The sequence below is a fragment of the Ruditapes philippinarum genome, unplaced genomic scaffold (genome assembly GCF_026571515.1).
Source record: "Ruditapes philippinarum isolate M1 unplaced genomic scaffold, ASM2657151v2 ctg3218_1_1_1_1, whole genome shotgun sequence".
NCBI lineage: Eukaryota > Metazoa > Mollusca > Bivalvia > Venerida > Veneridae > Ruditapes > Ruditapes philippinarum.
Window position 1 is genome coordinate 140641 of NW_026861226.1, and position 13518 is coordinate 154158.

The 13518-nt window shown below is 31.9% G+C and overlaps 1 protein-coding gene across 1 annotated transcript; it reads right to left on the reverse strand.

Annotated features, from left to right (window-relative positions):
- Window positions 1–5642: 5642 nt before the first annotated feature.
- Window positions 5643–9929, reverse strand: LOC132714948 (FMRFamide receptor-like). Its single transcript, XM_060697885.1, has one exon. The coding sequence runs from the start codon at window positions 9180–9182 to the stop codon at window positions 7941–7943; it is 1242 nt and encodes a 413-aa protein (XP_060553868.1). The 5' UTR covers window positions 9183–9929; the 3' UTR covers window positions 5643–7940.
- Between the last annotated feature and the right edge of the window lie 3589 nt (window positions 9930–13518).

Below are 13518 nucleotides of genomic sequence, written 5' to 3' on the forward strand. Positions count from 1 at the left end.
CAGCGCTCGGTAAACTATGATTATCAAACGCTCGAGTGATCATGATGTGTGTGACGTAGTACGACTAGTTTATTTTGCGTTTTTATCTTTGAATTGCGGTACCTATCTCGCGAACCTCGATAAACATGCTATTTGTATACATGTGCAAGGCCGAAGGCCTTACGAAAAATAATGCTTGACATATTTTAATAGAAATCAAAGTTATTACTCGATCAATATGATCTGAACTTCATGACTTCTATTATCATAAATATTCATCTATGCATGGCATAGACATACAACTTTGTCCCAGGTTTAATAGTACTGTGTTCGAATAACTGGCGAACAATATATTCAAAGTATTCACTGAAAATATATTTTCATATCTTTTTTTATTGATTCATAGAGAAATATTCATCCACAGACTATCGTAAAAATAGTTTAGTAATTTGTCAGGGACACCTAATTACCGCCAGCGTCCACATAAAAATGTTTCTTTTGGTATTGTTAGAAAATGAGATTGAATGTTGTACAGAAAGCTCTTGAATTCGTAATTTTTTATGTCACATCTTTGCTGACAATTTCTTAATTAATTAAAAAGGCTAAATAAAAGGCAGCTGATATAATGTTGAGATATTCATATGATGTACAGTATTTGTATGATACGATTAGTATCGACTAAATTAAAAACAAATAAATGGGTAATTCACAAATATATAAATGGAACTACTGATTTCCCTCATTGGTGCCTCAACTGGAGGTGGAGCATTATCGATAATTAACAGTTTACGTGCAAAGCAGATAAAAATAGTATAGGTACTGTTTTAAAACGTTTAAAAACATTCAGAAAAGGTTGATACATCTACTATCCAAAAAATCTCATTTTAGGTATTTTTAGTGATAATTGACCAAGTTGTCACCTTAAGGAAAATAATTGTTTAAAATCCATCGAAAAGTACAAAGCTGACCAAAAATGAGAATGAGATCTAAATGATACTGTATTGTCAAGAGTTATATAAGAGTTATATAAGAGTTAAATGAGATATCTTTAAATTATTTCCCCTACATGAAACCATTTTAACTTGTCTGGTCTCTACTACCATTATCATCAGCATAAAATAAACCTGACATGTCTACATTCATTGACTGGGTATTGAACTTCAGTACTGTTGATCAAACACATCACTAAAGCTAGGCCTATACTATATAACTTTACTGTTCACTTCAACAGTGAAATATAGTTGTTACAAGTTAAGCTTACCAAAAGTCCTTCAAGGGCATTTATTAATATACATGTAATTATAAACAGAAGTCCAGGTATAGAAGCTGGAAAAAAGATTTACATGTATCCATAACAGTAAGCTTTGGAAACAAAATAAAATCGTAGGAAAAAAGCTGCTGATTAAAGATCGAAAGACATGTACATGCATAATGCGGACTTGTGAGAGATTGATTGACAAAACTGATGAATTGTGCCAGATATTCAACAATGAAAATATTTATTAGATGACCCCTATTGATTTTGAGATCACTGGGTCAAAGGTCAAGGTCACAGGGGCCTTGAGTCTGCCAAATAACTTAAGAATCCTTTGACCCACAGTCTTCATATTTGGCCTGGAGGTTAGTCATGATCATTAGATGACCCTTATTGATATTAAGGTCACTGGGTCAAAGGTCAAGGTCACAGGGGCTTTGACTTCAAAAAGCTTGTCCGCCCAATAACTTAAGATTCCTTTGACCCACAGTCTTCATATTTGGTATTGAGATTGGTCATGATTACTTTATACAAATCGATTGTGTTAGAAGCTATAAGCTTATTGAAACACTCTCGAATCCGTTCCTAGAACCAACCAGTACTAAGAAATGAATGTAAAGTTTCTTGCTCTAGGAAACAACGGCTTGCCTCTGATAGGGTTTGAACCAACGCGGTCAGCAATTCTTAGATTACTAGTCCAACGCATTAACCACACGGCCACGCCGCCACACATGATCATGATTAGCAGAAGACCCTTATTAATTTTGAGGTCAAAGGTCAAGGTCACAGCAGGGGCCTTGACATCAAAAAGCTTGTCTGCCATTCTTTGACCCACAGTGTTCATATTTAGCATGGCAATTAGTCATGACCATTAGATGACCCCTATTGATTTTGAGGCCACTGGGTCAAATGTCAAGATCACAGGGGCCTTGACTTCAATGAGAAATGTGTTGTCACGCCACGGATTCCCCCGAATGCAGCCAAAATTTCAGATGTTATAATATTAAGTTTCAAATTTATTTGCACAAATTATTTTTGTGCCCCCACTATGGGGGGCATTTAGATTTACCCTTGTCCGTCCATTCATCCGTCTGTCCGTTCTCTTTTTGTGTCGCAAGTAGCTCAAAAAGTAATTGGCCTAGAGTCATGAAACCTTACAGGATTGTTGATCAGCATGTGAAGTTGTGCATCTGGGTATTTTCATGTGGATATTTTTAGTATTTTTAGAGTTATTGCCCTTGACTTAGTAAAAATTTCCAATTTTCAACTTGTGTCCCACATAACTAAAAAAGTGTTTCACCTAGATTCATGAAACCTTACAAGAATGTTGCTCAGCATGTGTAGTTGTGCACCTGGGTATTTTCGTGTGGATATTTTTAGTATTTTAGAGTTATTGCCCTTGACTTAGTAAAAATTTGCAATTTTCAAGTTGTGTCGCATGTAACTCAAAAAGTATGTGACCTAGAGTCATGAAACCTTACAGGAATGTTGATCAGCATGTTTAGTTTTGCACCTGGGTATTTTTTTGTGGATATATTTAGTATTTTTAGAGAAATTGCCCTTGAATTAGTAAAAGTTTCCAATTTTCAACTCGTGTCGCATGTAACTCAAAAGTATTTGACCTAGAGTCATGAGGCTTACAGGAATGTTGCTCAGCATGTGTAGTTTTTCGTGTATATATATTTACTATTTTTAGAGTAATTGCCCTTGAATTAGTAAAAATTTCCAATTTTCAACTTGTGTCGCATGTAACTCAAAAGTATTTGACCTAGAGTCATGAAGCTTACAGGAATGTTGCTCAGCATGTGTAGTTTTTCGTGTATATATATTTAGTATTTTTAGAGTTATAGCCCTTGACTTAGTAAAAACTGATAATACTTAACTTGAGTTGCAAGTAACTCAAAAAGAATTTGACCTGTAGGCCTGAAAGTTTACAAGAATGTTGGTCAGCATGTGTACTTATGCACTTTGGGGTTTTCTTGTGGATTTTGTTCAGTATTTGTAGTATTTGCCCTTTACTTAATAAAAGATTTTTTAGTTTTCAACTTGAGCACATGTAGCAAAAAAAATTTGACCTAGAGACATAAGATTGACAAATCAGTGGAGTGTGGGGGCACCCGTGTCCTATGGACACATTTCTAGTTTTAAATTAAGTTCAAAGCCCTTAAAACTACTGTAAAACACTTATTTTTCTCGAGAACCTTATTTCGCGAATTTGAGGCAAAATGTCCAAAATAATTATTTCGCGTCAACATGAATTCGCGTCTTCCCGAAAAATGTGAAACAGGAAACCCGATGTCATTCGGATATTTTCTGTCCTGTTCGTTCACTAACTTTGCGTCGTTTATTGTCACATTAATTAGAAAAATCTGTAGAAAAACCATTAAAATTTTTAGAGCTGCATTAATTTGTTTATACTTAATTCTAGTGCAAGTCACTGCTACCACTTTGACTCAGGTAATATGCAACGAAGAAGTTTTTTTCCAATTCCTCAATAATACCAAATTGTTACAGGTAAATATTTCATCTGTAATCTGTATGATATGTATATGCTGCAACACTTGAATAGCTACATGATGTAATTAGAACTGGTTTCGATACTTTCCCGCAGATAATTATATCCCTGTGTACGCATTTTCGGATAGTATTCATTTTCGGACAAGTGTATAGACAAAGTGAAATATTCACGAGAAATATGAATTCGCGTCTTAGAAAACTCGCGAATATTAGCGAAAATAAATTTCTCGCGAATAATAAGTGTTTTACAGTATTCAATGTAATTACAAAACATTTTAAAAGTTCAATGCACTGAAACTCATTCAGTGTTAACCTTTTGTAAATTGCAGATTGCAATTTGTAGCCAAAATAATGACTACATATATTTCCACAAATGTATGAGTGCTGAAACTGAAAATTCAAAATTTTTCCAACATTCAAGAGAGATAACTTTGTCCCATATCATCGAACCATGACCAAATTTGAACTTGACCTGTGCATCCCTTTGACTTATCTATATGCCAAATTAAAGTTGAATTTATAATACCGTTAATGGGGAGATAATGAACAGAAACTGAAATTTTCATATTATTTTCTAAGTGAAAGGGGCATAACACTGCCAGAAATCATTGAACCATCACCAAATTCGTATTTGGCCTGTATTTTCTCATGATATATCCATATGTCAATTTGAGTTGAATGTGTGCAACCGTTACTAAGATTATGAAGGGAAACTGATGATGATGGAAGGACAGAAGGACGCAATGACGGAACAGGGTAACACTATATGCCCCAGCCATTTAATGGCCGCGCATTAAAAGCTTGTCCGCCCAATAACTATATTTGGTATTGAGATTGGTCATGATTAATAGATGACCCCTATTGATTTTGAGGTCACCAGGTCAAAGGTCAAGGTCACAGGTGCCTTGACTAGAAAAAGCTTGTCTGTCCAATAACTTTAGATTCCTTTGACCCACAATTTTCATATTTGGCATAGACGTTGGTCATGACCATAAGATGACCTCTTATGATTTTGAAGTCACTGGGTCAAAGGTCAAGGTCACAGGGCCCTTGACTTCAAAAAGCTTGACCGCCCAATAACTTAAGATTTCTTTGACCCACAGTATGGAGGTTAGTCATGACCATTAGATGACCTGTTGATTTTGAGATCACTGGGTCAAGAGTCAAGGTCACAGGGGCCTTGACTTCAAAAAGATTGTCCGCTCAATTGCTTAAGAATGCTTTGGTTAACAGTTGTCATAGACAACCCATCTTGATTTTTAGGTGACTGTGTCAAAGGTCAAGATCACTGAGACTTTTACTACAATAAGCTTGTCTGCTCAAATGCTTAAGAATGCCTGTCTGCAGTGTAATGATTTTGACATTTGAAGTATTTAATTATATTATTATTATCAATTATGTTCTCATAATATTCATCATAAAACACCCCCAGGCAAAGCTGCATGAATGGGGGGTTGGTATTCAAGTCATGCAGTGGCAGTTTCAGTTTTGAGGTCAGTAGGTCAAAGGTAAAGGTCACTTTGATCTTTGCCACTAAAAAACATGTAGAATACATAACTTAGCAATGCACAGGCTTACTACCCTCAGATTTGGCAGTGAGGTTGTCTTTGAGTTCTAAATGACCACTGTTGATTCTGACAAAGTGGTATGCATGGGGTATTCATACCATGACTGTGGCAGTTCTAGTTTCTATTTGGTAAAACATTATCAGTTTTTATAGTTATAACAAATTGCAAACAAGCTATTGATGTTCACTGCTATAGAGCTAGAATGATGATAATCCTGTACATGGCCTGAGGAAAGGATTATAGTTGAAAGATCTAATGTAATCTTATAACAGATGTTTACAATTAAAACAACTTCAAAGTATGCAGTAAAATAAAGCATTTATTGTAACAACTGAAGCTGACAACTGTAAAATTGTAAAACAACATGCACAAAATGTTCATTATCTTAATTGATCATTTATCAGTCAATCATATAACACAGTTATGCTGATGTTTTACATGTAAATGGTTTATCATATATAACATAATATCATGAAAATGATGAACAATTTATACAGGTTTAATAACATGTTAACAATAAACTATGACTGAAATTGTACAACAATAATTAAAGCACAATTGAAGCACAATTGTCATTCAAGCTGGGGTCACTGTATTGATACTGACTTGAGAGCCCAATGTGGCTGTGTTTGTAAGGAGAATTTCATATTATAATTGACAAAAAAAAATAAAAATTTGAATTATTTACTGATATCTATAAAAAAAAGTGTTATATGATCAGAAAATATACTGTATTTTGGATGAAAAATACCAATATAGATATATCACAGAGAGTTCAGTAAAACTGATATAAAATGCATAAGGTCATTTGAAAAATATTCAATTTTGATTGATATTGAAGATTAAATGTTGGAGAATTTTAAAGTTCTATAATTTGGCTATAATATATCATTACTGATCATTGTGCTAGGTAAATATTATTGTTTTATTGATAGAAATGATATTCACAAAACTGGTCTCTCAAAAGTCAGTAAAATACTATACCTTATTCATGCTGGTATGTACATAGAATACAATTTTAAGAGGAGAAAAATATGAAAGACAATTTAACAACAATATTCTATGAATGAAAAAATTAGAATGATAATACATGTACAATGTATTCAAAAACGGATTTATTTAAAAATAAAACAACATTAATAGATGTATATACAACATTTTTGATAATTTTTAACATTTTATAGGCCCCTTGTGGCTGAGGGCTTGTCGTTAATTGTTGAGGCATAAAAATTGCAGACACTGGATCATAAGAGACAACTAAATGGGTTCTAATTACTGGAGTCTATGCATTGCTTAGCTCCAGCAGGTGAGGTGGTTTTGACCTTAAGTATGCAACACCCAAGTTTAGCCAGAATCATCTGTTTCGGTGCCATAAGACCTTACTGTGTTGGTGCCCATAAAACTAAACAAACAAACATTTTATAAATTTATAATGTGATTATTAATAAGCATGATAATTTGTTGGGATAGTTATAAGAAAATTATGTTGAAAGTATTCACATAGTTGAAGTAACTACATGTTTTATCAAAGTTAGTTGAAGTAACTACATGTTTTATCAAAGTTAACTGTTGAGAGGAAAAGGGCTATAACTCTGAACATACACAAACTTCATGTGGTTAGATATCATACGGTGATAGCTCTAAAATACTTTACAGTCATTTGGACACTGACAAAACAGTCAACAAAAGAGATTATTTATAGAAACTAAAACAAGCATGTTATTTAAGAAATAAAAACATTGAAAGTGTAAGGCGTTGTTACATGTGATGTACATTGTGAGGTTAGATTTTACAGAATAGAACTAAAATTAAAAATGACAAGCACCTGAGGCTCCTTGTTATTTCTTTGAAATATTTCAGGTGGGAAACAAATTGATGTTTAAACATACAGAAAGCAGGTGTTGATAACAAGATTAGTTCCTGGAGATTTTCACAAAGTAGATCATTACTAGCTAATTATTCTTGCATTTGCACTGAACATAAATCATTTTGTAACATTTAATAATTCCAATAGAAAACTATTAGTTGGGTTGAGGTATATGTTTTTTTTGACAGTATGATCAAATGGTTACGTCCTCAATATAGCTCTCAGACATAGTCAGAAAGCTGTTTAATCTTACATAGTAAATAGCAATTTGACTTGTAGAATCGTCTTTAAATATTGATATATAATAGAATAATTAAGGTATGCATCAATTTATCTGAGTTCATGTACATTGTGTTTTGTTCATTGCTACCTCATTCATATAGTTATTTTATTACCTTTACTATCACTTTTGTCTTTTTGCAATGGAATCAAGTATCAAGCTGTGTATGCTTTCAAAGGAATTAATTTATTTTGACTTTTACTAAAACTTTCAGTATTCCACATATAATTTGATTAATGTAAGAATTGTAGTATTTTGACAGCTTACATATTACCTGTTAAGGTATTCATAAGTTGTAATGATTTCATGTAATTCTGGTCAATTCCCTTCCGTCAAACCTAGCTTGGTGCTTCATTATAAAAATCTATGCTCCTTATATGTAAGACCTTGTAGGACAAAAATTTATGCAAGGGTAAGAATATACACAGTTTGAATTAACAACAATCGATGATCTATGATTGAAAGCAAAGTTGCCTATATTAAGGCTCGTCTTTGTTCTTTGTGAGTTAGAACTATACATGTTTGTTTTGGACTGTTTGTTGAATCTCTTGTCCCTCGTCTTGACATTAGCACACACACAAATTCATGAATTGTCTTTCTAAAAGGTGCTATGATGACATAATAGAGGACAAAGTTTACAGAGAAATTTATACTCTGTAGTGCATTTGTTATCATTGACACAAGAATGTAAGCATATGACTGCCTTTCCACGCCATTTTTGGAATGAGAAAAATAAATAAATTTTGTGATCTCAGATGGTGCCACAAGGATAAAAAACAGTATAATAATGGCAATAAGTGTTATGTTTATACGGCGATGTGCAGAAAGACATCCTGCGTTATCTCTACTGTGAAGAAGTCGAAGTTTCTGACTCTCGTGCAGAGCTTTTACAAGTCGGATGTTGCAGTACAGTAACAACAACAATGGTATGAAGTTACCAATTATTGCCCACAATAGTTTATGTGTATAAACAAAATTTTGTTTTGTGAACAAATCTCCAGTGTCAAGTTGTACATAATTTGAAGAAGGCTGGCATTTTGATGTAGTCATTTTAAAACGCCAGATGTATGGAAAGTTAAACAGCACACTGAAGAAAAATAGCAACAAAATTGCAACAACAGTTTTGCGAAATGAAATGAATTGTCTGGAATGGAATGGATGACAGATGGCTGTATACCTCATAACTGCTGTAAGTACTGTAAGTAGAGTACTGGACAGGATGAAAGTACTGATAGCAAAGTTAGAGTACATCTTATAATACACCATAAAGTCTGCTACTTCATACTCCCTTATAGCTCGGTTGTCAAACGCTTGTGGGAATGTACAAACACAAAACATCATGTCTGAGATTGCTAGAGCAATCAGAAAAATTGTTGTACAATATTCTATATCATCCAAAGTTTTGCACATTCTCTTTTTTGAAAAAACTATAACGTTAAGTATATTTCCAAAAAATCCAAACACACAAACAGCTGGAATAATGAAACAATAAAGTGCATGGTAAAGCTTGTCCAGTACCTCGATTTGTTCATCTGTAAATGTCACGTTACTTAAAGATGACACATTGCTGTTACTCAGTATATAATCATTGCAGTTTCTTTGTATGTTGTCTAGAGATATTCTAGTATCCCCACTTTGATTTAAAATCTTTATGCTCTCTAAAAATATTTGAAAGTCTTTGTTGTCTTTGAAATCAAGATTTGTCAAATTCGTCATTTTATGATGTATAATCTATCCACAAAACTATCAAAAATATTCTTCAAAGAATATAATATATACACTATTAAACTGTCATTTGACAATTTTTCTTATTATCAATTTCTTTTTTAATAGAAATTATCTTTATGTCTTGCTATATGCTATAGTCCTATCATTTTATAATATAATGAATGATTTAATCTCCTATTGAATTTGAGAGATTAGTTCAAAGTAAAAGCTGTGAAAAAATTATTTTAACTTCACTTGTTGCCTCACATACAACTCAGTCCACATACATATACTTTTCTCAATGCTTTTTACTCTCCAGCTACTGGTATTGCTTTTTCTGTGATTCGTTGTTCATCACTCTTCCTTCTCTATGATTGGTTACAGAAGTGCAGGCAAAATATATGGAATAATATATACCTCATTTCATCCATCAGTATGTTAGTATTTACATCACAAGAATTCAATCTGAACCCCAAGTCAGATCATAATGTTTACACATTCAGGTTAACCATTTTCTTCTTTACTAATGTTGATATACTCTTTCTGGTGTCATAAGCCCAAATCATAGTTTCAAATATATAATTTAAGAAAATGTTGCCATGTATTTTCATCACAGTGATGCTCTCCTGAAAAAAGAATAAAAAGGAGTAATGGACATATTTTACCCTATAACTCTCTGTAAATATCCATGTTTGTTGCCACTCTCTTATTTAAGAAGCCCTTTAAGTATGGATCTTTTTTGGCTTGGATATTTCAGTTTTTTAAGTAAAAAGTAAAATTTAATTTGACAAGCAGTCAAGATTTAAAGAAAAAATCTTTTCAATTTTTTTTTATGTTTTAGAAAATGGTCTGAATTGCTGACATTTGTTTTAGGTTTTTCATCAGTATGTACAAATTAAAAATGTGGCATTTGTTGTATGACATGTATTAAGAAACAATTAAAAGAAAAAAAAAACAGGCTATCAAGTTGATGAATCCTGCTTTTTCCTTCTAATTTGTTAGCTAACTCTTTTTCCAGAATTATTTTAAAAATGTAGTCTTTGTACAAAAGTTAGCTACCGTAAAATTCCTAATAAATGCCCCTCCCCTAATAAAGGCCCCCCCAGGCCTTTTGATAAGGAAAACAATCTACTCATCAGTGCTGAACTCATAATTAAAGCCATAATTTTATTCAAATTATTCAGAATCCATAGTATTTTATAGTAAACACAAATATAATGTATAATATAAACTTTAAAACCTTAATACTTTTTAATGTTATTACCAACACTTGCTAACACTAAATGTATTTACAGTGATTTTTGGATTTAGGAAAAACTGTGTTGTAATATTATAGCCCCCCTTTTGGAAAATGTTAAGCCCCCGGGGGCGTTTAATAGGAATTTTACGGTATGCTTTAATCCGCTCATTGATTTTTGCACATACATTATAATTGTTAGTTATATCTTTTTGATGCATTGCCCACTGCATAACTTCATTAGACGGTGTAGTTCTAGACCCTACACTGTTGAAAGAATAGACTTACTCCAGAATAAAGAATATTTTGGGGATTTCAAACAAACTTTTACAGTTACAGCTTTGAAAATAATAATCTATTGTAACTGGTAGTGCATTTAAAGCTAGATCCCTACTGTTGCCATTGTTTTAGACCTACTCTTTTTTATTTTGCAGTATTTTTTAATGGAAATAGCTACAAAAGTGCTACTCCGATATGAAGTAACTTAGAAACACTGTTTTGTCTTGATTTGTATTGTGTTTTACGGCATTGAAATGACGATTTATGGATTTTAATCTTAATTTTAAATATTAATTCTTCAACCATGTTATTTAGAAATAGTATATATAAGACTTTATCACAATGTTGGATACCCATGGCTGAACCATTAACATTTGTTATGTTAATATTTACAGTCATGTTAATCAACCGTTGGTTATCCGAAGATGACTTTACCAAAGTAAGTGAAACATATTGAAACAAAAGGAACAACATAAAAAAAACAATCATAGCTTCAATAATGTTGAAATATAAATAAGAAAAAAAACATAGACCTACGTGGTCTCGATCTTACAACAGGTAGGGCACTTAATTAGAAAATATAAACCCTTAGTTTACCCTATTGCACTATTATCGCTCAGTACCATTACTTCACGGATACAAATTAAATTGAATTATATCTTACTGCGTGTACATCTCACAGAACTTATCAAAAATCTATGGAAGGTTAATATATTATGTGCTCTGACCATATGATTAGTATGCAATTGACTGGTAAATAAAATCAAACAATAACTGTTAGAAACAAAAAGTTGATGGTAACAAGCAAAGGTTGGTAGTAATCTTTTCTATATTTGACACCCCAGTTACACAGAGCCTTCGGTGATTGATCGGTAGTTTTTTTAGCCAAATTATGGAGTGAACCGATGCTAACATATTTAACACCGATATCACGTATTTGTCACCTGTTTTCCATCAACTGCTATTGAGGCAAGATTTATCTGTGAAAAATTACCAATTGGGATTTTTAAACATGTTTAAAATTCTTGATCGGTGAAAATATTTTACAAATAACCGACAGCAACCTATATCACGAGATATGCAAGCTCTTTTTGTATGATAAGTAAAATTTAATGGCGAATTCAAAAATAAAAAGAAAAATATATGTTGACGCGTTGGATTTCTTGTAAAATGGCAGTTTCCATGGTAACCGTATATCTCAAACTGTCAAAATAGCCAAACTGTGATATAACAAATAGAAAATGTATAAGATAGCTAAATACACACAACAAGCATTGTTTTATGCAAAGATAACCTTATCCAATGATTCTGTATGAAACAAATGATAATCTGAACATATTTCTTTAAAAAATGAGTTTTCCATGTTCCTTTACCGAACAAAAAATGAGAAAAATAAACATGAATTTTGTGAATAATTAAAGATATTGAAAAATTTCTTTCATAGGATTTTCTAATTTTTTTGTATGCTGTGTAAAATTTAATGACGAATTCAAAATTAAAAAGAAAAATATATGTTGGCGTGTTGGATTTTTTGAAAAATGGCAGTTTCCATGGTAACCGTATACCTCAAAATTGTCAAAATAGCCAAACTGTGTTATAAAAATGTATTAAAACAGCTTATTACATATCCAATAAACATAAATTTAAACAAAGCTTGCTTTATCTTAGGGTTCTGTATAAAACAAACGATAATTGGAACATATTTCTTTAAAAAATGAGTTTTTCATGTTTTTTAACTAAACAAAAATGGGAAAAAATAAACATGAATTCTGTAAAAATTAAAGCTATCAAGAAATTTCTTTCATAGAATTTTCTACATTATTGATATATCAAGTTACATTTAATGGTGGATTCAAAAATAGAAATAAAAATATATGTTGATGTGTTAGTTTTTTGTAAACGGGCAGTTTCCATGGTCCATGGTTTACACAGAAAACCAGAAATAAATTCACACATGACAACCGATCATAACAGCGAGGAAATTTAACATTAAATGACCGATTGGGAACCGACCGTCTGTGTAACTGGCCCCTTAAATCATTACATTATTGGTAGAAAATGTTGATGCCAGCAAGACAAGGGTTAATTGAACAAAAGTGTTAGTTTGTTTATGTATGATATATTATATAGATTTACTATCATTTATTTTTTTGAACTGCAAATAGATGATAATGTAGTCAAAAAATTGTTAAAGAGCATAGTCTTGAGAACATTCAAAACTTAGCAGACTAGCTTTATGTCAACTATATGAGATTTTTTACAGTGACTGAAATATTTATTGTGTCTGAGGTATCTATTATCAAAATGTTACTGGAGAGAATCTTCACAGTTCATGGTGAATTTAATAACTGTCTTTGTAACCCTGCAGCATCTTATACCACAAATCACATATATTATATTTTCTAACAGAGATCAGTTGATTGTAGATGTGATTGTATATTGTGAAACTATATCTAAGGATCATTTAAGTGTTATATCACTAATTTTTATTCACAGATTTCTGATTTCTCTGCTTGAGTTATTTATAGTTTTAATTTTTTAACAATATTAATTGAAATCATTGAAACATTTAGGTTTATTTTCAAGGGGTCTGCCTGATTTTGAATTTATTTCCTTAAAAAATACTAATTTTACTGATTGACTGTGTCCATGCACTAGTGATATTGTAAATGATCTTGTGTAGGGATACATAAATGATCTCATTATAACTAAAATGACTGAGTAAAAAATAAAAATTTCAATTTTTTTTTGCCAGATTTTTATTATAATTATTTCAGAAATCTTCGCATTTAAGATTTAAAACTAAAATTGTTCCAGTTGTTACCATAC

Coding starts and splice junctions, on each gene's coding strand:
- LOC132714948 (XM_060697885.1), bottom strand. CDS start 9,182: ATGACGAATTTGACAAATCTTGATTTCAAAGACAACAAAGACTTTCAA.